At 34.1% G+C, this 26090-nt stretch overlaps 3 protein-coding genes across 3 annotated transcripts; all 3 read left to right on the forward strand.

Annotated features, from left to right (window-relative positions):
* The first annotated feature begins 1059 nt into the window (after window positions 1–1059).
* LOC140175391 (uncharacterized) lies at window positions 1060–5109 on the forward strand. Its single transcript, XM_072203612.1, has 4 exons — window positions 1060–2178; window positions 2283–3491; window positions 3736–3975; window positions 4180–5109. Exons 1-4 carry the CDS (start codon window positions 1060–1062, stop codon window positions 5107–5109), a joined length of 3498 nt encoding a protein of 1165 aa, XP_072059713.1.
* A 4193-nt stretch (window positions 5110–9302) lies between these two features.
* LOC112791187 (WEB family protein At5g55860) lies at window positions 9303–14728 on the forward strand. The gene is made up of 4 exons (XM_025833918.3): window positions 9303–9804; window positions 10075–10137; window positions 10656–10869; window positions 12522–14728. The coding sequence occupies exons 3-4, from the start codon at window positions 10690–10692 to the stop codon at window positions 14304–14306; spliced, it is 1965 nt and encodes a 654-aa protein (XP_025689703.1). The 5' UTR covers window positions 9303–9804; window positions 10075–10137; window positions 10656–10689; the 3' UTR covers window positions 14307–14728.
* Window positions 14729–20044: 5316 nt separating this feature from the next.
* On the forward strand, window positions 20045–24123 carry LOC112791196 (uncharacterized). Its single transcript, XM_025833928.3, has 5 exons — window positions 20045–20656; window positions 22063–22148; window positions 22225–22530; window positions 22633–22716; window positions 23389–24123. Exons 1-5 carry the CDS (start codon window positions 20288–20290, stop codon window positions 23840–23842), a joined length of 1299 nt encoding a protein of 432 aa, XP_025689713.1. The 5' UTR covers window positions 20045–20287; the 3' UTR covers window positions 23843–24123.
* Window positions 24124–26090: the final 1967 nt, after the last annotated feature.

A 26090-nucleotide genomic window follows, 5' to 3' on the forward strand; every position in this document is an offset into this window, starting at 1 on the left:
ATGCTTTCGAAGATTGGGAGAGGGTATTACTTGGTGGTCCTTGGATGATATCTGGGTTTTATCTTGCTGTAAAGCCATGGTCACCTGAGTTCTATTCAGAAGAGGAGGTTTTTGGATCCACCATGGTTTGGGTACGCTTTTATGGCTTAGGGATTCGGTACTACCATGAGAAGGCTATGTTGAGGATTGCCGCTGCGGTGGAAAAGCCAGTGAAAGTCGATGTAGCAACTAAGATGGCAGCAAGAGGGAAGTATGCGAGGGCTTGTGTGGAGATTGATTTAGGCGTTCCCATTACTCGTAGTGTTGAGGTGGATGGGAGGGTTTTGGATGTTGAATATGAAAGCCTTGAGTTGGTCTGCAATACGTGTGGTTGTTATGGGCATGTTGGTGTAGACTGTAAATTGATTAGTTCAATTTCGACGAACATTGATGAAACAGGGGTGAATGAAGACAAGGAACAAGATCACGAGAAGATGGATCAGGTGCCATTTTCTTCTAATATTGAGAAGCCTTTTGTTTTTGGTAGTGCTACAATTGGGATAGAGAAGAATAAGGATAAGGAAGTGCATGTAATGGAAGGGGCGCATGCAGGGGATACAACGTGGACCAAGGTGGAAAGAAAGACAAAGGACAAGAAGGTCTTTTTGGGTAAGCATGACCAGGATAAGTCCAAAAAAGTTTATGTGGATAAATCTTCTAATTATGTTGCTAAAGGAGAACCTGCTATGAAAGGCATCAATAGGGTTGAATCATCTTTACACATAAGTAAGGGCAATCAAGTGTTAAAACAAGCGAGGAACTTTAAATTAGCTTCGTCAGGTTTTACCTCTGCTCAAGGTGTGACGGGTGGCAAGCAAGGACCTGGTTCAGAACGAGCAGGGGCTTATTCGCAAGGCGCGAAACTTCTAAAACGCCATTTAGAAGCAATTTAAAGAGATTGAGGCCTAATTCTCTTCAGAATTCCCCAGTTGAGAATGTGCACAGTGTGGTTACAGTGGAGACCCCACTCACTACCCTCAAATAATCTGAGGTGTGGGTCTCACTCCAAGTAATATTAATATGGATTGTGCAAATATTATAGTTTGGAATGTGAGAGGAGCTAGAAATAAGCTGGCTCGGGTGCATCTGAAACAATTGGTAAAGAATTTTCATCCATACGTTTTTATCATTTTAGAGACTCATTGTGCTTTCCAAAAGGTGGCTGTCTTTTGGAACAGATTAGGTTATACTCCTATTCATATTGAAGAAGCTCAGGGGCATAGTGGAGGTATTTGGGTGCTCTCTGCATGGCCCGGAGTATCTTGCAATGTCGTGGCAGCGAGTTTGCAAGTGGTGTGTGTTGAGTTTTCGAAGGGCGGTTTCTCTTGGGTCTGTGCAGCAATTTATGCAAGTCCCGTTCCTAGCATAAGGGAAGAAGCTTGGAGGGTTTTGACAGATTTTTCCATAAATTATTCAGGTCCTTTATTAGCTATTGGGGATTTTAATGAGATCCTTCTTTCATCTGAGGTTAAAGGTGGGAACTTTGTCTCTCGAAGGGCAGAGCGGTTTGGAGCTCTCCTAGATGAGTGTGGTTTGATTGATTTGGGAGCTCATGGATCCTTGTACACTTGGTTCAAACATATGCAGGGTAATCGGTTCATCTCGAAGAGGCTGGATAGGGCTGTGGCTACTGATGCTTGGTGTTTTCATTTTCCGGAAAGCTATGTGGAGAATTTGGCGAGGATGCATTCTGACCACTGTCCCATTATGGTGCGATGTCAAGGTAATGATAGAAGAGTCGGGGTAAAACCTTTTCGTTTTCAAGTAGCTTGGTCTTATCACCCAAGTTTTTCGTCGGTGGTCAGGGGTGCTTGGGACAAGGGTAGACCCAATCCTATTCGTTGCCTTTCTCAGGTCAGAGATGATGCTTTGGCCTTTAACCGAGATGTCTTTGGGAATATTTTTAAAAGAAAGAGGGAATTGGAGAGGCGTGTGACCAGTATCCAACAGAGAATGGAGAGAGTTGATGCTTTATCCCTTATACAGGAAGAAAGGGAGTTACAGGCTGAATATAGTAATCTGCTTATGCAAGAGGAGTTGTTTTGGTATCAAAAATCGCGAGAGCACTGGGTCAAATTTGGAGATAGGAATACTAAGTTCTTTCATATGCAAACCATTATGCGGAGAAAGCGTAACAAGGTTTAGGGGTTGTTTTTGGAGGATGGAAGATGGAGTACTGATCCGCAGAACTCGAAGAATGTGCAATTGGATTTTATAGAGATCTTTTTTGTAATGTGGAACAGGTAGAACTTGATGTGATGGGGGACCAGGAATTACCTTCTTTATCTCATGAAGCTATTGAAAGTCTCACAAGAAATGTTTCTAAAGAAGAGGTTAGGAAGGTGATTATGGGCATGAACTCTTTTAAGGCCCCAGGTGCCGATGGTTTTCAGGCTTTTTTCTTCAAGGAATATTGGGAAGTGGTTGGTACAGAAGTATGGGAACTTGTTAAGAAGGCTTTCACTGGGTTTGATCTGGATAGTGCTCTGTTTGACACTTTGGTGGTGCTGATTCCTAAAGTTGATAACCTGTCTCGCATGAAAGAGTTTCGTCCTATCAGCCTCTGTAATGTCATCTACAAGATTATAACTAAGGTGGTTGTGGAGAGGTTACGACCTTTTCTACAAGATATCATTGGCCCTCTACAGGGAGGGTTTATTCCTGAAAGGGGTGCCCCAGACAATATCATTGTAGCCCAGGAAGTTCTCCATTTTATGAAGAAAACCAAATCAAAGAAAGGTGTTCTTGCTTTTAAAATTGACCTAGAAAAGGCTTATGACAGGGTGAGCTGGGAGTTTTTGGAGCAATCTCTCCTAATGTTTGGCTTTCCAGGAACTATTGTTTCTCTTATTATGAAATGTGTAAAGTCTTCCTCCCTTTCTCTAATGTGGAATGGTAACCGGTTGGATGGTTTTCAGCCAAAGAGGGGTTTGAGGCTAGGAGACCCGATGTCTCCTTATTTATTTGTTATTTGTATGGAGAGGTTGAGTTGCCTCATTGCTAGAAAAGTGGAGGTTGGTAGATGGAAACCAGTAACCGTGTCTAGGGGAGGTCCTGTGATCTCCCATCTCCTTTTTGCAGACGACCTTATCCTTTTTTGCAAAGCGAAGAAATCTCAAGTACTTCATGTTTTGGACACTATGGCCACCTTTTGTAGAGCATCTGGTATGAAGGTGAATTTTGACAAATCTCGTGCTATCTGTTCCATGAATGTTTCTAGACAACGCAAGGATCTCTTCACTGGTATTTCTTCTATCCGGTTTGCTAATTCTCTGGGAAAATACCTTGGTGTCCCCCTCAAGCATGGCAGAGTTACTAAAGCTGATTTTAATGATGTGGTTGATAAGCTTACTAATAGGCTAGCATCTTGGAAAGGTCGCTTCCTTAATAAAGCTGGTCGGATTTGCCTTGCTAAATCAGTTTTATCTTTTATACCTATTTATAGGATGCAAGTAAGCCTTTTTTTCATCAGGTGTGTGCTCTAACATTGATAAGCTTACTACAAGTTTCATTTGGTGTGGTAGTCATACTCATCGTGGTCTTCATTTAGCATCTTGGAGAGTTTTGACGACTCCAAAAAAGTTTGGAGGTCTTGCTTTGAGGGAGTCGCGGTTGGTCAATTTTTCTTTATTAGGAAAGCTAGTTTGGTAAATTTTGATGAATCAAGAGAAACTGTGGGTTAAGATTATGTTTCAGAAATACCTCCAGAATAGAAACCTATTTGCAGTTAAAGCAATGGGTTCTTCATCGTATATATGGAAGTCTATTGTGCACTCAGCTTCCGTATTAAAGGAAGGGTTTGTTTGGGAAGTGGGAGCTCTTTCTAAGAATTTCTGGTTTGACTCTTTGTTGCACTCTGGGCCAGTAGGAGTGAGGGTTGAATTTCTTGATATCTGTGAGGCTGCTTTGACCATTAAAGATGTTTACCGTGATGGAGTTTGACATTTGGAGAGGATTTACTCTTTTATTCCTAGGGACTTAAGGGAAGACATTCTTAGTTTAGTACATATTTCGGCTTCTGGTCGTGATTTGGGTTGGAGTTGGGAGCACACTATTTACTCTGCTAAACAAGGATATTTATGGTTAATTCAGAAGAAGTTGAATTGGGATAGGAATATCAACTGACTTTGGCTTTGGAAGGCGCGGATCCCTGAAAAGTTGAGGCTCCTAGTGTGGCTTTGCCTTCATGATGCTGTACCAACTCAATATCTGCATTTTCGGCGACATCTCTCCTCCTCATCCTTATGTACACGTTGCAATCAACTTCCGGAGACAATTCTTCATTGTTTTCGGGATTGTGAAGTGGTGCGATCAGTTTGGGTTTCTCTAGGTTTTTCTGATGTGTGTTTCTTTGGCTCTTACGAGGTGCATGATTGGTTCAAGCATGGCCTCCTCAATGAAGGTTGTTCCAAATTTGCAGCTATAATATGGTCAATTTGGCAAGATAGAAATATGGGTAATTTTCAGGGAGTTTTTGGATCTACTGGGTCAATTGCATACAAGGCTCGCAGGTGCATGGTGGATTTTGAATATACAACTCAGAATCGAGTGTGTTGCATCCAGGGATTAAAACCTCTGTCTTGGTCTCCACCAGAACCTGGTGCTTGGAAATTAAATTGTGATGGGAGTGTGAACTTGAGGGATGATTGTGCTGGTTTTGGGTGGGTAATTCGCGATAGCTCCAGTCAATGGGTAATGGGATGCTCAGAAAATTCCTTTGGATCTAGTGTCATCAAGATGGAGTTGTGGAGTATATGGAAAGGTTTGGCTTGGGCTTGGGAGGCGGGTCTTAAGCTTGTTGTCTGTGAGACAGATTGCGCAGCAGCTTTTGAGCTAGTGACTGGTTGGCAAGTTCTACTCTGCCATCTTGAAAAAGAAGTAATACAACTGATCTTTGACTTGAAGTTAAGAAGGGATTGGGATATTCGTTTTGAGCTTATCCCGAGAGAAGCTAATGTCGTGGCAGATCGGTTGGCAAAGATGGGATCTGGAGGTAGCGGAACTGATGAGGTTCACCTTTGGCACCAGCCACCAGAAGTGGTTTGTCCTCTCTTATTGTTAAGAACCTAATTTTTTTTCTTTTTCTTTTCTGCTCTTTTGTTTTTTCTCTTAGTTGTTCACAAAAAAAAATTATAAACAAAAACCTATTTTTTAATAAGAAAAATAAGTATATAACCATATGTTTAATTTTTCTTCTTATTCTGTTTGTATCTATTAGGGTATATTGTTACCGCGACAGTTACATTAATATCCTCACTTATGTATCGCTATATAGTCTCAATTATTTAATGGATCTGAATTTGTCAAGTAATTAACTCGCTTATACAATTAAATAAGTAGTGAAGATTTAATTTTTTTTTACATGCAACAATCTATCAATCAGTAACGAACTCTTACTACAATATCTAAACTACTGTAATCACTATTTTTGGATATTGTCTAAAGTACCCTTTATCATATTGATTTATTTTTATCCTTCTTTTTGTCACTATTCAATTTTAAATATCTTGATCCTCATGAACTCATCTGTGAATCCATAACTTAAACCAATTAGTTCAACAGAAAAGTGATTGTACTCATCCCTTTGGATCACTACTTTTACCTATCATAATGACCCGAAAGAACGCCACCACTAACACTACTATATTATCATGACCTCATCACCATAATTGCTTGAATGCTTGCTACCAATTTGACTATTCATGGTGCAACCATTTCCACTGATTTTAGGTTTCTTTACGTACGGTTTTTGAAATTCACATGTCGGTCTTAAATTAAATCCTTGTGGTGATAGTTATACCAACTCATTTAAAATTTTATGTACCGTACAAATAAGAATATTTGTTAAGAATATGGTAAATTGTATTTACTCGAGGGCATTTCAGAAATTATATTGTTCTCACTAGCTAATTTGTAACTTTTAAGTCTTGTTAGATATAGGTTTGCTAATAGTCCTTCAACAAGCTAGGAAAAATTAAATCTTTAAACTTTTGAAATATATAATGCTTAAATTTTTTCTCATTTTTTTATATAAAGTTGTATGTTATAATTTTCAATGAATACCTTAAGGGTATCAATTAAATGAAACTATTTATATTATATTTAGGAAAAATATAGGGTATCAACATATTATTTGTCAACTTCTGCCAACTCTTATTTATATTTGGGTTTCATGAAAGTGTGTACGTAGATGTGTCTAATAATTAATATATTTTAAATACATATATAAAGAGACACATTCAGAAAATATATCTATAAAGACACTTCTATTAAACACAGTTATAAAAAAGACATTTTTATTAGACACATCCATGAACATACTTCCATGAAACACAATTATAAATAAGAGTTGCCAGAAGTTGGCAGATATGCTGTTGATAACGTAGCGGAACCGTTATATTTATAGTCCTATTAAACAATTTACGGCATAGCAAATTAGCGATGCCAATTCTACTCTTACCGTGTTGCGACTTCATGAAAAAAAAATTATACCGTCTAATGTCATAATATTAATTGATTATTGGCTAAAAATATATTAATTATTAATTTTTTTTCATTAAATTTTGAATTAGGTCGTGGTCTTGAAATTGTACTTGAGTTTTAAAGTGGTTTTTGAGATTAATAGTTATTTAATTTTATCATTGAACCTGTATTTCAAGACTCATACTAGTCTAAAGCGCTTTTCATTTATCGGAATACTGAAAATGACATCGTTTTATATTTATTAAAAAAATAAAAGAAAAACACGCTCTCATTCTCCTTTCCCAACCTGAAGTCTTTTTTTTTTCTCCTTTTTCTTCGCCTTTCTCCAACTTAAGGCCTTTTCACTTCCCCTTTTCTTCTCCCTTCCCTTCCTCTTCCTTATCCTGAGCCCTCCTCCTTTCCTTTCCCCTCATTCCTTCCCAATCGAGACTTCTGCTACCACCTCTCGTCGACTTCCATCACAGCTTCATGCTGCTCGCCCCTTTCCCAACTTAGTATTTCTTCTTTGTCTTTTTTTTATGGGTTCTTTTTTTTAAAATTTTCTTACTATAGCAAAGTTTGTTCTAGATATTTGGATGCATTGATTCTGACATTTGTGTTTAATCCTATTTTTGCCGTCTCTTTTTTGTTTGATTAAAATCTTTATTTTAATAATTTATTGTATAAAATTCACATACTTTGAAAGCATATATACAGTCTCTATGTATTTGTTGTTCTGCACTAAGTGTATCAAGAAAAATAAAATAAGGTAATAGAGGAATTAATTTTGAGACTAGGGAGGTAGAGGAAGACAAAGAAGAGACAAGAGAAGAAGGAGAAATAGAGAAATAGAGAAGAGACAAAAATGTAACAGACTAGATTGGAGAAGGAGGCGTGCAGCACAACGATGCCATGACGGAAGCCGGCAAGAAGTGGCAACAGAGATAAATAGAAAGGAAAGAAAAGGAGAAGGAGCTCAGGTTAGAAAAAGGGAATGGGAGACTTAGGGTTTTTTTTAGTAAGTATAAAACGATTTCGTTTTAGTGTTCTAATGAACGAAAAGCGTATTAAGTACTAGTATGAGTTTTGGAGTGTAAATTCGATGATAAAATTAAGTAACTATTAATATTACTTTGAGACTCGAGTGTAATTTTAAAAATTATTTTAATGACATATATTTTATAAGAAAATAATATTTAAATTATTAAATAATTTAATGAAATATATTTAATTAAATATATTAAATTATTTAACCGTTTATAATATTATTTTTCCGTAAAGATATTATTTCAAAAGTATTTACTTTATTATTATCATGCACCACTCTACAGGTTTGCGAGATGAGAAAGTCCAATAATAATAAATGGAATTTGAAATATATGTAGGGACAATTCATACAATATCCGGTAATGAATAAATATACAATCCAATTGCAGGTCAAGCTGACTATATCTATCTCTGTATCTATCTCTATATCTACATGTTAGATCAGAAAGCGATGTACAACTAAATAATATTTCTATGTACGCGCTTTCCTATTGTGCTTTCCGCCCCCTGAAGAACTCTCAATTTAAACGATAAAATAAATAATAACAATTAGAAAGAATAGAAAGCAATTTAAAGACTCAAACCATAAAGAAACACTTGGGAATTGTTCACCTACTAGACAATGCTTACTTTGTCTATTTTTGCAAACGAATTGAAATATCAATATATTACATGACTAAATTTATTATTTTTAATTAATATTTGATTATTATTATTACAATTTTTTAATTTTAATTTTAGTAGTATAAAATAAAATATTAATTAAATATTGATTAATATTAATAAAAATATTATTTTTTTTTATATTTTTTGATATATTCCTTGTAGAATGACTCACTCCATGGTTGGATAATTCATGTTTTGTTTTGCACATTCGTTTTAAGATTTGATTGGATAAATTTTTATAAAAATATTTTAAATAATTTTTAAACAAATTTAAAATATAAAAATAATTTTATATGTAGATATTTTATATAAAAATATATTTTTTAACAATTATTTTTAAATACAATAATATAAAAATATTTATTTATTTATTATGTTAAAGATATTTTTAAGTAAAAAATATTTTAAAAAATATATCAATTATAACTTATAAAAAAATATTTTTTATTTTTTAATACTTTTATTTTTATTATTAATTTTTTTAAATATATTAAAAAAATATTAATAAAAATATTTTTTTTAAAATTTAATAATATCCAAACAAACTCTTAGTCCATTAAATTATGATAATATAAAAAGGAATGTCAATAATATTGTTCTTGTCGCACATATTTGCTTGTGGAATGCAATAGTATAAAAGATCAAAATTTTAAGCATGCAATTTTATACGGGGATGTTTAAGCCTCCACCTTTCATTGCAGTGATTGAACCTTTTATGAGCAGTTGTAAATTGGTAATATATAATTGCCATTTAAAAGAAAAGAAAAATAATAACTTCATATCAACAAGGGAAAAAGACGTTAGATTTGTTTTTGAAGAAAAAATATATTTAAATTAAGGGTTTAATTATTATATGTATTAAAAATATATGATAAAATTACTGTTAATTAAAAATTTTAAATGTGTTTATTTAATAAATAAAAAAATGAATTAAAAACCTAAATTTTTGTATTTTTAATATTTTTTATTTATAATCTTAACCTATGAAAAAATAAATCTAAATTAAAATAAATTTTCAGAAGACTTATTTATTTATGAAAAATGTTATAATTTTCCTATAGACTCTTAAGTTCAATCTTTTCTGAATTATTGGAAGACAAAGTTAGAAAAACAAGGCTGAAATGCCTTTTTGCTGTCCTAACAATTTAACATACTTTTCTTTCTCCGTCACTCTCTTTCTCTTTCATTTCCTTTGTTTTCTTTTGCTCAGTCATTTCTAACCTTCCGGGACTTGTTTATTTGGACAGTGTGAAACCCGTGACGCGGTGCTTAATGCGTGGTACTCCAAGGACAGAACAGTCATTTCACTCAAACTCAATGCCCTCGAAGCAAGGAACTTGTACTTTCAAATAGAAACGCCCACACCTGATTCCACACACTCACACCTCGCTGAACCCGACTTGAGCTGATACAGAAATTTTTGTCTTCAACAGCTTTCGGATTTTCATTTTCAAACCCACTCCATCACTTTTCTCTCTCTTCTCTATCTTTCTCTCTCTATATAGTAGATACTCAATAATACTAGCGATTGATTCTGATTCTTCTAGTATGTCGAGATTTTCAGTTATTTTCAGTAATCATCCCTGAAAGGTGAGTGTTTCTTTTTTTTTTTTTTTGAATGAATTTTGTTTGGGAGGGTTTAAGGTGAAAGTTGAAACTTTTGTTTGGTTTTGGGATTCTGGGTTTTGGAAGTATTTTAAGGGTTTTATTTTGTGTGTTTTTGTTTGAACTTGTCGGAACAAGCTACTACTACTACTACTTAATTACTTTGTCATTGTTCTCTGCGTTCTTCTTTGTCGGTTGTCGTTTCAATTTAAAGCTCTGTTTTCCGTGTTTTGATGATTTTTATGTCGTTTTCAGGTCGTTTTGACCGCCGTGGAGGACTTCGAATTTGAAGTGTTCTTTACGCTCCCGTGTGTGTTGGTGAGTATCGAGAAAATCCGTTCAAGATTTAAAATTTTAATTGTTTGGTTTTACTATTATTTTGGAAGATTGTGCTTAGAAGTTTGAACCGGAATGTCCTTAGAATCAAATTAGAGAGTAAATTTGAGCTGTTGGTGTTTGTGATAGTGAAGGCACTATAGTTAACTCTGCAACTTTTGGATATGCGTTTGGGCTCTGAATTTTTTGAAGAATGGGTTTTTGTATAGATATAAATAACTTGCATTATTAGAGTGCAATATAATTTGTTATTTGTTGTTGGGGTTTATTATCTGATGGTGTTATTTTTCGTGGGGGAATGGTTCATTGGTTCTGTGTCTTTCATAATGTCAATGTGAATGGTTATTTGGTATCTTGGGCAATGATCTTTGTGTAGGTTTGTAAATAAATTTCTGTCACATGGCATTGTTTTGAGTTTCATATTTTATATATGCTACCCGTTCATGATGATCTATATTTCATTTTGTCTTCTTTCTTGTAACATGTGTTTTGTTCAACAGGTTTTACAGTCATAATATTTAGATATAACGGACAATGGTAGCTAAAATCCGGCAAAGTGCTACCGACTCACCCAACGCAACAAAGCCAGAGGTTGGAGAGATTGACACCAGTCCTCCTTTTCAATCTGTTAAAGATGCTGTCTCTTTATTTGGTGAAGGTGCTTTCTCTGGTGAAAAACCTTTCATTAAGAAGGCAAAACCCTATTCTGCTGAGGTAATTGTCAATTTTTGTAACTTTTTGCCTTGTAAGGGTACAAACTTCAAACCCCTTGTGGTAGGTAGAACTAAATCTGAAAGTTGCATATCTCCTAAGTGTATCCTGTAAAGTTAATGAAGTAGTAACTGCAGTATAAACCTGTTATGGTTTTTAACATAGGTACTCGCTTTAATTCTTAAGCCAAAAAGGGAAATAAATAGTATTAGTAATTCTTTGCTAATACATATTTAGAACAGATTTGCCCAAAAAAATAGCCATATTTAGAACAGAAAAATACATTTTATCCCCAGAACTCTGGTTTATATGAACTTTAGTCCCAAAACTAGAAAATAATTGTTAACCTCGTGGGTCTGGCCTGGTGGCTCATCACTTGGTCCCTTAATCAAGATATTGGGAGTTCAAATCCCACCTTGGGTATGGAAAGCATCCTGTGGTCAGCCTTTGCCGTTGGGAAGGGTTGAAGGGATTAGTCACTACGTTCAGTGTTAGATACCCTTGGGAAACCAAAAAAGAAAGAATATTTCCATATTTGGAACGGAAAAATGCATTTTATCACATGTTGTTCACATGTCTAGCTTTTAGGAGATTCCTCCTTCCTCCCCAAATCCACCCGCTTTGAAATCTCAAATTTGAATATCAAACTGCCACCATTTTCAAAGAAGTTAAGAGGCTAGGACAAGAGGTAAGATGACTGGTTGCGTGACCAAATTCACATACCAAATCCACCTAGAAGTTTGAGTGTTGAATAGATCTAAATGTGGGTAGAGGAGGTGCCAAGAAAGGAGAGAGACATGAAGACACTAGAGGAGAACAGCATGTTCTTGCAACTAACTGAGGATACAACTACTTGGCCAAGACAATCTCCTCCACTGATCAACCCTTGGAGAACAAGGAAGTTGGATAACCGGTGATGATGGTATATTCTCACACTTCAAGCACTTTTCAACTATGATAGTGGCCTATGTGGGTTCATCTCATGCCTAATCCTTAAAAACATTGCAAATGTTGTTGGAAGTGGTGGTGGTACCTGTGTTGCAGTGTGTTCAGTGCAGTGCAATGTTGGCTGTGCATCTGTGAAGAGGCTGATGAAGGAGTCAGAACAGCTTGGAGGAATCGAGTCCAATTGCAATCTCTTATGCATTTCTTGATTGTGGAGCCTAGAGGAGGAAGGCGTGGAATCAGAAGTCCCAAAATCATTCACATTTAAGAAAGTTCAGGAATTAGGTTACATTTTCTTTTAGTTCAGGAAACAGTGCACGAGCTTCTTTGACTCCACGGCAGTGCCATCTTTTTTGTGCTTATGTTGAAATCATGAACATAATCAATCATATCAAACTCACCTTTCTAAGAATGGTTTATATGCACACGACCTTGGACTTCTTTTAACATGTTGAATTCTTTCCTCCTTTTGTTTGTACATGAGCCTTTTTCTGGTTTTATATATCTCTGGATATTAGTTAATCAAATTCAATTCCGGAAGGAATCTTTGTTTAACTGGGCACCACAAATCTCAAGTTTTCTAATTACTTAGGCTGTTCTAACCACAAACTAGGTTATCTGGTTATGATTTATTTCCCTTCCTTTCAAGTTTAGTTGAATTTATTCTGTCCTCTATTTTTTGCTATTTACAAACCTTGTTCTTTCATCAGCGTGTTTTGGCAAAGGAGACACAACTTCATATAGCCCAGAAAGAGTTGAACAAACTAAAGGAACAAGTAAATAATGCTGAAACTACTAAGGCTCAAGCTCTTGTTGAGCTTGAAAGGGCTAAAAGGACAGTTGAGGAACTGACACAAAAGCTAAAAGTTGTCGATGAATCCAGGGAACTAGCGATCATGGCAACAGACACTGCAAAGGATCATGCGAAACAGCTTAAAGAAGTAAAGTATGGTAACTCTGATGGAACAAATGGTGCTTGGAAAGAAGAGCTTGAAGCTGCAGTTAAGAGGCATGCATCCATCATTACAGAACTCAATGCTGCAAAGCTAGAACTCAGCAAGATTCGTCAAGAATATGATTCTTCCTCGGATGCAAGAGAGTCTGCTTTCAAGCAAGTAGCAGAAGCAGAAAATGCGATGAAGGAAAACTCAGAAAGAGCATCTGAGCTGTCTAAAGAAATTACTGCTGTAAAGGAATCAATTGAACAAACCAAGCATGCATCTATTGAAGCACATCAGCAGCAAGCAATGGTGCTAGCTGAGAAAGATGTTCTAAGACGATCATATAAAGCCACCCTTGAACAATCCGAAAAGAAAGTGCTTGATTTAAAGAAAGAGTTCAATCCTGAGCTTGCCAAAAATCTTGAAGCACAGCTGGTGGAGACATTGAGTGAAATTGGTGCTCTGCAAAAGGAAATGGAAAATAAAAGGATGCAGGATTTGGACTCCGTGAAAAGTGTCACTCTGGAACTTGATGACGCCAAGGAGTCACTGCATAAGGTAGCAGATGAGGAAAGCTCTCTTAGGAGCTTGGTGGAAGCTCTTAAGGTGGAACTTGAGAATGTAAAGAAGGAACATTTGGAATTGAAGGAGAAAGAGTCTGAAACTGAATCTGTTGTCGGGAATCTGCATGTCAAGCTTCGTAAAAGTAAGTCTGAGCTTGAAGCCTGCTTGGCAGAAGAATCTAAAGTTAGAGGTGCATCTGAGGAAATGATCTCAACACTGAACCAGCTGCAATCTGAAGCTGAAAATGCACGGCGGGAAGCAGAAGACATGAAGAACAAAGCCACAGAATTGATGAAGGAGGCTGAAGTTACCAAGCTTGCATTAGAAGATGCAGAGGAAAAGCTCAAAGTTGCACTGGAAGATGCAGAAGCAGCAAAAGCAGCAGAGGCGAGTGCCCTTGACCAGATTACGGTGTTAACTGAAAGGACAAGTGCTGCGCGCGCCTCAACATCCGAATCTGGTGCTAAAATTACAATCTCAAGAGAGGAATTCGAGTCGCTAAGTCGTAAAGTTGAGGAATCTGATAAATTAGCAGACATGAAAGTAGCTGCTGCCCAGGCACAGGTTGAGGCTGTGAAGGCAAGTGAAAATGAAGCTATCAAAAGATTAGAGACAGCTCAAAAGGAGATCGAGGATATGAAGACGGCAACACAGGAGGCTTTGAAAAAGGCCGAGATGGCTGAAGCAGCAAAGAAGGCAGTGGAGAGCGAGCTTCGGAGGTGGCGTGAGCGGGAGCAGAAGAAGGCAGCAGAAGCCGCTTCTCGAATATTGGCCGAAACTCAGGTGTCATCGGAATCATCTCCTCAGCACTACAGGATTCAAAAGCAGAACCCTCCTCCTCACAAAATGGAGGCGAAGAAGCTCGAGAAAGAGAAGGTCTCAGTTTCAAAGAAAGTCCTTGTGCCTACCATTAGCGGTATCTTCCACAGGAAGAAAAACCAGGTTGAAGGTGGATCTCCTTCTTTTTTGCCTGGTGAGAATCTTGCATGAAATTTGAGATTTGTTGTGTAGTTTGTGCAGCTCTTGAATGTGAGGGAAACAAAAAATGATCTGTGTGTAGTAGTTGAAAAATTAATGGATTATGGGAAGTGTTAATAGTGTAAATTGAACCAAGTAGATTATGTAATCTATTGTATTACTATGTTGCTTATGTTGAGGTTTCATGTTTGGTGGTAGCAACCCTTCCACGGGAAGCAATATCATTTAAATATGCATGCATACTTTGGAAACTTGTAAAGCACAGTGTGACTTAACACCACATTTGGCTTAGTATATAATCTTTGTTAGATAAATCCATAAATGCTTGGAAAATATCTGTTACAGCCACATTTTCCTTGACAGAGATGGTATAACCATAATGTATGTTTGTAGTTTGTAGATATCAAATGGTGAGTGTATCTTTATATCGTGAATCTTTTCATTCTTCTTTTATTTTTATTTATTAGAGTATTAATTTAACACATTGTGCAAAGTCATTTCATAGAGTCATTTGCTTATGCATTGATTAAACCTGGCGCAGCATGTTAGAATACTATTCTTAATCGTGTAGAAAAGAATCTGAGTGTTTAAAATAACTAATAAAAAAGTTATAATAAGAAAATGCTTATAAAAGTCTTTCTAAGATTATTAAGCAATGCTGTTTTTTAAAGTGGAAGCACAATATTATAGATTCTGATAGATTAATGAAATAATTTAGAAATAAAAATCCTATCTAAATTAAAATATTAACTTAAATATCTTCGATATGTATTAACATAAATATATTAAATATGTCGCGCTTCATTTCCAAATATTAACCTCAAATTAGAGGCAATTTCTTTAAGTGCATTAAAAAGTACATTTTCCAAGATTTGAGACACAATTCCTCAATTCCAATAAAAATAATTAAAAACATGAGAAAACAATTATCTAAATTCCTAATCCTTGTTGAAGAAAATCTAACAATGAATCTCATTAGTTGTGCAGTGTCTATATGCATGTGAGAGATATTCTTAATCATTCTACCTGATACCTGATATATTTTTGTTTTCCATTAGTAGCAATGAATATAAATAAATAAATACAAACATTAATATCGTATTTATCAAGTAATTTTACCTGTAGCATACTGTTACGATAAAAGATAATGTTTATTACACATTATAAACAAAAACAAGAAGACAATTACACAAGTAGCAAAAATTTCCTGGCTTCTTTAACACAAGACCTCTTCGACACAAGACCAACTTAGTTACTGTTTGAACAATGGACTTTAACAAAGACGGTTGGTATTAGATGCATAGTTGTCAGAATCGAATCGGTAAGATTATTGGTTTATTGATTTATTAGTTCAATCAATAAATTACTAATTAAACTGATAGAACCAGTCTTACGTAAATAAAAAATTTAAAATGGTCAAAAGTCTATAAATTAAAATTTAAAATATATATCTTTACTAATATTTTAAAAACAATGAAGTCTCAACAAATTGTAATCAACAAATTATAATCCAGTTATTATTAAATAAGTATATAAAATTTTAGTATTTTTTCATAATAAATATCTTTTAATTTTATTTTTATACTAAAGCAACTAATTTTTATTTCAGTAACTAACTAATTAGTTTATATTTATTATATTATTATATTGTTATATACTATATGTATTTATTGAAAAATAATATTTAATAAATATCATATAATCATAAAAAGAATAATGATATTGTAATTAATAAAAATATTTGATATTTTTATTTATACATATTTAATAATATTTATATTAATAATTATGAACAATAAAAAATATAATTAATTTAAATATAAGTGAGTATAAAATTAATCAATAAATTATAACTCAAATGACATAGTCTCCCTATACTCACTTAAGAGATCGCAAGTTCGAATATAAATCTTTTGCTCAATAAGTAGAGTAGTTCAGCGTCTCTTGGCGAATTCCGGTCTAAGTTTGTTTTTTGTAGGTTCCCTTTCATTTTCTCTTTACTTTCTTTATGTTTATGTAATATTTCTTCTGTAAATTAGTTTATGTAATCTTTCTTTTTGCAAGTTTAATTTCATTTTTTTTGTCAAGTTCTGTATGTTATTCAAACCTAAGTTCTTTGAAATTCTTTGAAAGCTTTGCATTTGTATTAAATACTTTGGTGTTTTGAGAAGTGTTAGATTTATATATTCATATTATTTACGAGTTACATTTGCAGATTATTTGTTTGATGTTTATAATTATGCCAAATATTATGCTCTTTCATTATTTTCGTCTTTGTTGTCAAATAAGATATTTTAATACACTTTAAAATTGGTACCAAAGAGGATTGATTCTGCTTCTAGATAATAGATTTTGAACTAAAAATTTATGTTGATATTGTCAAACTACCATAGTTTTTCCTTTGATCATATCAAATAATTGTTTTTGACGTCAAAATAAAAAATCCTGCATAAGGCATACTACATTACCACTACAATATTAGTAGCAAAACATTTGTTAAATACTTATAAAAAATTACTATTAGCCACTTTCAAAAAAAAAACACATATGAATATGTAAGATGTTGTTATTTATTATTATTTATTAACAGTATCACAAACTATTTTCTACACTTCTTTCTTATGAAAGAAATAAATGTTTTGTTTCCTATCCGAAACCACATTACACAATACAACTACTTCTCTTCTTGTATATATTATTAAAATTATTCAACTACTTCTTTTAATATAAGCTGAAAATGCACCGTATTTTGGAGGCATTAACTTTCAACAAATTCGTAAAAAAATACAAACAATTCTAAATAAATTTTTGACGTACACCCGATGGAGCTACAACAATTCGCTCCATCAAGTTAGATGGACGAGAATACAGATGATACCGGGACAGTATAAGGCAGAATAAGAACAGAAGATGCTTCTTTGCTTCTCACAAAATATTATTAATTTATTACAAATATTATTACAATATATAAAGAGTATTACCTAAAATTACTGAGTCCAAAAATATAAAATAACATACTATATAATTATAGAGAGAAAGAATTGGAAAGTAGGATGACGCATTGTTAGTGTTATGAAAAGAAAGAAAGACGCTTTTAAAATTAGGATTAGATTTTTCAATGTAGGTGTGAAATAACTAAAAAATCTATATAAGAAATAAATTATTAAGGATATTTAAATAAATTTAATAATTCAAAAATTAGTAAGGATAGAGTGAAGATTTCTGCTCAAGTTTCTGTGTCTGTTTTAAGAAAATTTTGTCCCCTATTTTAATCTCGTGTCACAATTATAAACTATTTTTATAAATATCAAAATCTAACTTTATAATTCATTATTTAAAAGTAAAAAAAATTACATGAAAACAATTATAAAATCTTCATTACAGTATCTACGCTTCCAAATATTATGTTCTTTCATTATTTTTGTTTTTGTTATCAAATAAGATATTTTAATACATTTTAAAATTGGTATTCGCAAAGAGGATTAATTTTGCTCCTAGATAATAGATTTTAAACTAAAGATTATGTTGATATTGTCAAACTATCATAATTTTTTTTTCCATCATATCAAATAATTGTTTTTGACGTCAAAATATAAAATTCTTTATAACACATACTACACTACAATATTAGCAACAAAATATTTATTAATTACTTATAAAAAGTTACTAGCAGCTACTTAAAAAAAACTCACATATGAATATGTAAGATATTCTACATTGTATTCTTTATTACTAATAGTATCATAACTATTTTTTACGCTTCTTTTTTATGAAAGAAATAAATATTTTGTTTCCTATAAGAAACCACACTGCACAATACAACTACTTCTCTTCTTTTCGTATATATTATTAAAATTATTCAACTACTTCTTTTAATACAAGTTAGAAATGCATCGTACTTTGGAGGCCTCCAACAAATTCGTAAAAATATTACAAACAATTCTAAATAAATTCTTGACGTAGTAGGCTACATCACTTATACCCGAGGGAGCTACACAACAATTTGCCTCATCAAATTATTGATGGGTAAAAATAGAGAGAGCAACAGGGCAAGACAGGAACGGAGATGTCTCTATTTTTTGTTTTTGTTTTTAGATATATTCTCCATCTTTATCTTCGACATCTGTCATAGAAAAATATTGTTTCCCATTAATATGTTTTGCAGGTCTTATTTCCTGTGGAAAAATGATTCTCCGTCAGATCCTATTTTTCATCTCCGTATATTAATAATTTATATGAAAATTTTAATAAAAAATAAAAAAATCACAAAATATTATTACAAACATTATTATAATATACAAATAAAATATTATTCAAGATTACAAATCTAAAATAATTAAACAACATATTATAGTTATAGAGAGAAAGAATTAAAAGAGTAAGATGACACAGTATTAGTGTTATGGAAAAAAAGAAAGACATTTTTTAAATTGAGAGAGATTCCTAATTTTTTGTTTTGTAGACATTGTCGTTCCTAACTATTTGAAAAGCTGTAATTCTCTCAAGCTGTAATTCACAGCAATTTTCCTCGACTGCTTAAAAAGCTCGGGTAGGATTGCTCCGGTCAGCTTTAGTGTTGAGATTCAACCAAATTAAACTGAGGCAGTCGCCCAACTTTGGCGAAATGCTGTGGAAGAATAAGTTGTTACTAAGCTTCAAGATCGGCAAATTCAAAAGCTTTCCAATCCAGAGGAATCTCTTCAGTGAGCTTGCTGTTCGAAAGGAAAATCCAATTCAATTGCGTGCAGTTGCTTAAACAGGAATGCTTCCTGTTAGCTCATTGAAGTTCAGGATCAAATTTTACAGCGTTTTTATATTACCTAGCTCCCGTGTAATCTCACCGATGAGTTGGGTCAGCCATATGATCAAGTTTCGAAGGTTGGAGAGTGACCCCAAAGTGAAAGGGATACTTCCATTCAGGTGGTTGAAACTCAAATTCAATCCCACTAGATTGGAATAGTTGCTGAGAGTAGACAGAATAAAACCTGTGAAGTGATTATTCTATAGGAACAATGTAGGAACAATTCCTTCAAAGGATTCCTAGAATCTCTTCGAAATTGTACCATAGAAGTTGTTCGAACTCAGATCCAAAAATTTCGAACTCAGCATCTCCGTTAATGACTCTGGGAGCAACCCTTCGAATTGGCTGAACCTAACAGAAAGCTCCCTCAACCCCTCCATTTTCACGAAAATCTCAATTGATAACTCATCGAAGAATCTGGTATATCGAACGAGATGAGAGACTAGCATGACGTGAACTCGGAAACCCGTAAGGTTGTTGGACGAGAGATCGAGTTAGACAAGTGTAGAGCAGAGACCGTCCGTCATGGCGATCGGGAATCTGGCAGGTGAAGTGGTTGCTAGAGAGATAAAGAAACTAGAGAGTGGGGAGTAAGAGAATGGGACCGGAAAACTGGTTGCCAGAGGGAGGAGGATTTTTTTGTCCAATTTTCAAAACTACAATTCTACTAAATATTTGCGGGACAAAAAGTGAGGGACTTATTTATCTTTTTCTCTGCAAAAATTGTCGTGCTTAGAAAAAGTTTGTCATGCTTAAATGAGAAAATATAAAATTAAAAAAAATGTATATTTATATAATTTCATGTTTACACCACATATGCGTAAAATACATTATCCATAATCATATAAAAATAAAAAGACCAGGACTGGTTACTTTACTATTATAGCATATTGTTGTAGACTTGTGGAACTAATTGAGACATGACACGTCATTTCACCCACATCGAAATGGTTGACCTTTTTTATTCCACACAAAGAACATTCTACACCCTCTCTCTCTTTTATATATATATATATCCTTACTCGATTCACCGCATCACATTCCTTCTCTCTCCTTTGTCACTTCCACACTCCCCACCTCCCCACACATCAAACATACGCCGCTCTCATCGTTAACCTCAAAATCCTCGAACTTCAAACGCTCTGAAGTGACCTAAAAAAAAAAGAAAAAAGAAAAAGAAAATTTGAAAAAAATGTTGTTAGGTAGAACAAGCAGCAGCATTGGCATCAACAGCAGCGACCGAAAGGACACAGAATATAACGCCTTTCTCGCACCCTTCACATACCCAGCATCTAACGATACCTACCTAACCGACTCTTCTTCTAGAACCTTCCAGAACAACAGCAACCACGACGACGATCTTCTTGACTTCGGGTTTACCAGGCCCGATTTCCCGCCGGGTCAACTCGCTGGCACCGTCGAGTTCTACCGTCGCCACGTGTTCCTCTGCTACAAGAGTCCCGCTGCGTGGCCGCCGCGGATTGAGGCTTGGGAATTTGACCGATTGCCGCGGTTGCTCCACGCCGCCGTCGCCTCCGGTAAAGGTCGCATGAAGAAGGAGGTACACGCTTCTAATGTGACCGTTTCAGGGATTTAATTTATTTGCTTTTTTTTTTAGTACATAAAAAAGAAAAGGGTAAAGTGAGAAACACCATTAACTGATTAAGATCTGTTTGGTTTTTTTTTTCTTCTGTTTTAAAAATCCTGTAAAATAGAAAACTGAAAAGAGTGATGACATTTCAGTTTTAATAAACAAACATTTTATTTCTAAAAGATTCTTTGACAAAATATCAAAGGAAAAAAAATTGACACTAAATGACTTTGATTCTATAATTTGATTTGAACGTTAAAATATTATTTAGAAGATACATTAAAAAAACTAAGAAATATTCTATTTTTTTTAAAAAAAATTTCCTGAATATTTCGCCATTCTGGTTAAAAAAGAATGGAACAACAAAAACTTTACTTAGCTTAAAAAGTCAGCAAATTTGGATAACGCTTTCAAGTTCGAGCTATGTGTTACTAGTCACTCGATTACTCGTACTACATAAGTCAGATTTCCAGTATCATGATACTCTTATATCAATAACTTCTATAACTAAACAACCTAAGAGGAATTAATCTCTCGTTAGCAGTGTTGAAATCCAATTTATCATCTTTGATTTTTAAATTTTTATTGTAGTCCGACCACAACCCTAGCCTTTAACTCTTGTTTTTCACTTTTAGATTAATTTGGATGCCTATGACACCTCAAAAAATTATATATCTGTTTCTTAGATGGATGTATACAAATTAAATTCTAATTGGTTCTTTATAAGACCACGAGTATTCTTATTGTTTGCGTTCATTATCACTGCTCAGAAGATTAGTCTCTTGAAACTGGAGTAAAGCCTCAAATTGGTTCCTGATATTGGGATTGTGCACCGAATTGGTCCCTGAGATTCCAATTGCACTATTAACATGTCTGAGATTGATTTCTAGGCACCATAATAGTCCATCGATTCCTTTTTGACAGCAACTCAACAAATGGAGTGATGTGCTGGCACCACCAATGCCACGCTAGACACGAGTAAAAGGATGCCGTTTGGTTTTCGTGCCCAATGAGAGCATATGAGAACCTAATGACATCGTTTTACTTGTGTCCAGGTGGCATTGATAGTGCCAGCACATCACTCCATTTGTTGAGTTGCTGTCAAAAAGGAATCGATGGACTATTATGGTGCGGGGAGATCAATCTCAGGGACGTTAATAGTGCAACTGGAATCTCAAAGACCAATTTGGTGCACGGTCCTAACCTCCGGGACCACTTTAGGGCTTTAGTTCATGAAACTACAACTCTGCATACACAAAATGTTCATATACATGTGCAAATTTCTGATTGATGGTACTGACAGTTATCTTTGATAATCAAGTTTGGTTCAATCTTATTTCAATGAAATAACATTAGGATTGTTCAATCTTTACTAGACCCTCTTAACAATTTGCGAGGGACATGATGGAACCGAAACATCCAATGGTGATATACTAATTTTTCCAGACATGGTCAGATACAGGTTGGCATGACTTCTATTTTGTAATTTTTTTAAAAAAAATTTCTCATTACCAACAGCAATTATTGGTGAATTTCAGGCGATTAACACATTTTGATGTGGAAACATTCGTCGAAGAAGTTCTTGTCAATGATGGAGAATGGCGTCCTGGCAACCCCGAAGCCTTGTTGGCTTCATATGTGTTCGTGTGTTCACATGGATCCCGGGACCGGAGATGCGGAGCTTGTGGACCTGTCTTGGTTAGTAGGTTCAGGGAAGAGATAGAGTTACTTGGTCTTCAAGGTAAAGTGTTTGTTAGCCCATGCTCTCACATTGGGAGGCATAAGTGTGGAGGAAATGTCATTATATTCGGGTCAAGCATCAATGGAGAAGCCACTGGCCATTGGTATGGTTGAACTTTCTATCTCTTCTTTGAAGCTGGAAAAGAACATTTTAACAGTTCAATATTTTGAGCTGACAAGTATTCATTTTCAACTCAATTATGTAGGTACGGATATGTTACTCCGAAAGATGTACCTTCGTTGATTCAACAACATATAATTAAAGGAGAAATTTTGGACTCGTTATGGAGGTAGTTATCTTCTGTGCAGTTTCTTCTTTAGCATTTTATCCATGACATTGTTTCTGTTTTTTGTTTTGTGAAAGAAAACGCTTAACACACTGTCATCACTGGTTTAACATTTGGTCTCTCATTTTGTCCTGAAATTTGTAGTATAGCATCTTGAGCTTTAGTTGTTAATACTTATCAGGTTATGTGGTTTTTACTCCATACAACTCTAAGTAGCATGTTCCATTTATAGTTTTACCTACTCCCTTTATTCTCTTTTACTGTCATCTGGTTCAATACATCTCGAATTCTTTATATAAAATGTATCTAGATATATTGATCCAAGGATATATCAAAAAGTGATATTAGCATATACAAGGGAACAGAGTGAGTATTTAAACTTCTTACAAGTTAAAAGCACAAATGGTGCTCTTCTGGGCAGTGATTTAGCTCTTCGAGTTTAAGCTGTTGGTATGTTACTGGAGAATTGCATCCGTGATGAATAACGAAACGAGCCATACCCTTAAGCTCTATGATGTCTATGATTTGTATTTCTTGTGGTATATTCCCTCTCTGCTCAGACCTGATTTTGGCATTCTGAAAAGTTGCTAAAATATAATGACATGTAATGAGAGTTAAAGTATGCTGATTTGATTTGCTAATTTTAATGCATCATTTTTCAATATTGCTATCAAGGGGCCAAATTGGTTTGACAGCAGAAGAACAAAAAAAGAGCCAAGAACAAAGGATTCATCAGAACAGTGTAACAAATTTTAAAGAAAACACAGAAGAGTTCATGGATACAAACAATCATACAACAGGCACTGTTGGGTTTCAATTCCAAGAGAGCATTGCAACCTGTTGCCAAGATAACAGATATTCCTCTTGCCATCAGGACAATCATATGTCGTTAGAAAAGACGAAGATCGCTGGAGCCATTGAGACGGAGGCAAAGCTCTTAACTGATGATGATGAGTTCAGAGAGAATGTGCCGTCTCGGATAAGTAATGGCAAAGCAGCATCACGCAAATTTTGTTCCATTCCAACATGGCTTGACTACTGGGAGCAAGAAGATACTTATGCTGCTCTCTCTGTCGTATGCGCTGCCGTGTCGGTTGTTATTGCCTATCGCTGCTACAAGAACAGCTGAGCTTAGTGGAATCAATAATTTGTTGGCCACTGTATTTAGCTTTGGCTCACATATTAAATCACATTTTCATCTCTGTTAATTAGCTTCCTTTTATCTGATGTTAGTGCAGTCAGCAGAGGAGGTTATGTGGATACTATGTTGTATATGATTCTTGAATTTACAATAGTCTGAAGTAGGTAGAATTTTCATTTTTTATAATGCACATAGTTTGCTTGTGTGGAAATTGATTTGTTACATTTTGCAAATCCAATGAAATGCTTACAAGTTTGATGTCTCTTGAATTTGTTTGTTCGCCCCGGTTTTGATGGTCCAAAATGTTTGGGATTTTTTTATTATTCATTATCCTTTTATCTTCTCATCACTATTGAGAATTGATATACTAAAACTAATTATGATTATAAAAAATTAAAGTGATATTTATACAAATTATTTATTATTTATAACTTATTTAATGGTATTCTTTTGAGATGTTACTTGAAATCAAGGTGAATTTGGATTTGGATATGAGATTTAAATATCTTTGGGTGAGGTTTTTGACTTACTTGTTGAGATAGTACTTTAATGTTTTAAGTTAGCAAGAGTTTTAGATATATTTAGATGAGAATGGATTAAAAAAACACCTTAATGTTATGGTATTTATAGAGAGACTATACTATGTGTACACTAAACTCAGTCACTAATATAAAATACATATTAAAATACAAAATACACATTAAAAATAAGTTGAACAATACATGTATTCATATACAATTACATGAGGATTAATTTTGGTAGCTAATTTTAATGTACAAATAATATTTTTATTATAGAGTAATAGATGAGACTTAATCATTTCTTGGAGATAACTTTTAAATATCATAAGTGATTATTTTCTTATAGATAAAGCCGCCAAAAGAACGGGTCGGGTTAAAATTTAAAATTCAAACTCGTAGGGTGGGCCAGCCCCAACCCATTTTTTTTAAAATAAAAAAGTAATTGATATTACAAAAATTAATAATAATATAATTTTTAAACATGTTTTTTTAATTTTTTTATTCTTCCTTTATTATTAACTTTATTTATTTTATTCTATATTTTTATATACGTGTTTAAATTATGTAACTTATTTTTTAAAATAAAGATAATTTTATTGATAAAAATTATTGTGAACAATTCTATCAAAATTGAAATTTAGAAGATAATAAAAAATGTATTGTAATTTGTCTATTTTTTATTTGTACTTATTTTTAATTATTATTTTTTAGATTAATTTGAATTAATTTTATTAATTAAAAAAAATTAAGTGGACTAACCCGTTAACCAACCAAAAAGCGAGGGGAACTAGTATTTTTGGCTTACTTGGCAGCACGGGCTGACGTGCTATGTTTTAAACTTGGGCGTACACAGCTGAGACCTAGCTCTTAGCTCAATTGGTAAAACCATATACCTCTTAATACGTTGCACCCGAATTCAAATATTGACGAATGCTAAGTGTTGAATATGAGCCTTTTAGAGTTGTGTGAGTATTTATACAGTGTGAATGTGTTGTGGTACCTAAGATTGGACTTGTCCAAAAAAAAAACCTGGGCATGGCGGGACAGGCTACCACCACTTTGCTACCCTAAAAAATCATTTAGTCTTCATCCAAACATCAACCACTTTTTCAAAATTGCAAAATACCATACTACATAAAATTGGGGCATATGGAAGAAAGTGTGTGCTCAATTATTGTTTAGGATCTCACTTAGATTTGAACAAGAATTTGTGAAGTTTGATTCTTTTGTGATACAGAAAGAAAATGAAATAGGACTATTGTTTCATTGTTATGGGAGTTTTTTAATGATTCGAGTAAAGGATTTGTTTTCCAAGCTCGAAAAATATGCAAGCAGCTTTGGAGGATATGCTCTTAATCCTCATTCTATTGGCATGGCGAAACTTCTAGTTTAATTCTATTGGCATGGAGGATAATGTTTTCAAAAGGAAGGCATGCTCTGTGTAAAATTATAGCATCTGATGTGGTTTAATATAAAGCGTTATAGTGAGATCACATCTTGTACTATGGAAAGTACAAGAAATTTGGAGATTACAAGGTATAAGAGAATCTCAGACATGCTTAACCATTGAAAGTTTCAACTTTCAACAGATAACAACCAGCTTGATTATCATGTGTGATGTGTCTCTATTTTTCTAATCAAGTATCTTATTTCTTGAAATTACATTATTATTATTATTATTATTGTTAGGTAGCAATTAAAAAAATGATAACAAT

Source organism: Arachis hypogaea, chromosome 1 (assembly GCF_003086295.3).
Source record: "Arachis hypogaea cultivar Tifrunner chromosome 1, arahy.Tifrunner.gnm2.J5K5, whole genome shotgun sequence".
Lineage (NCBI taxonomy): Eukaryota > Viridiplantae > Streptophyta > Magnoliopsida > Fabales > Fabaceae > Arachis > Arachis hypogaea.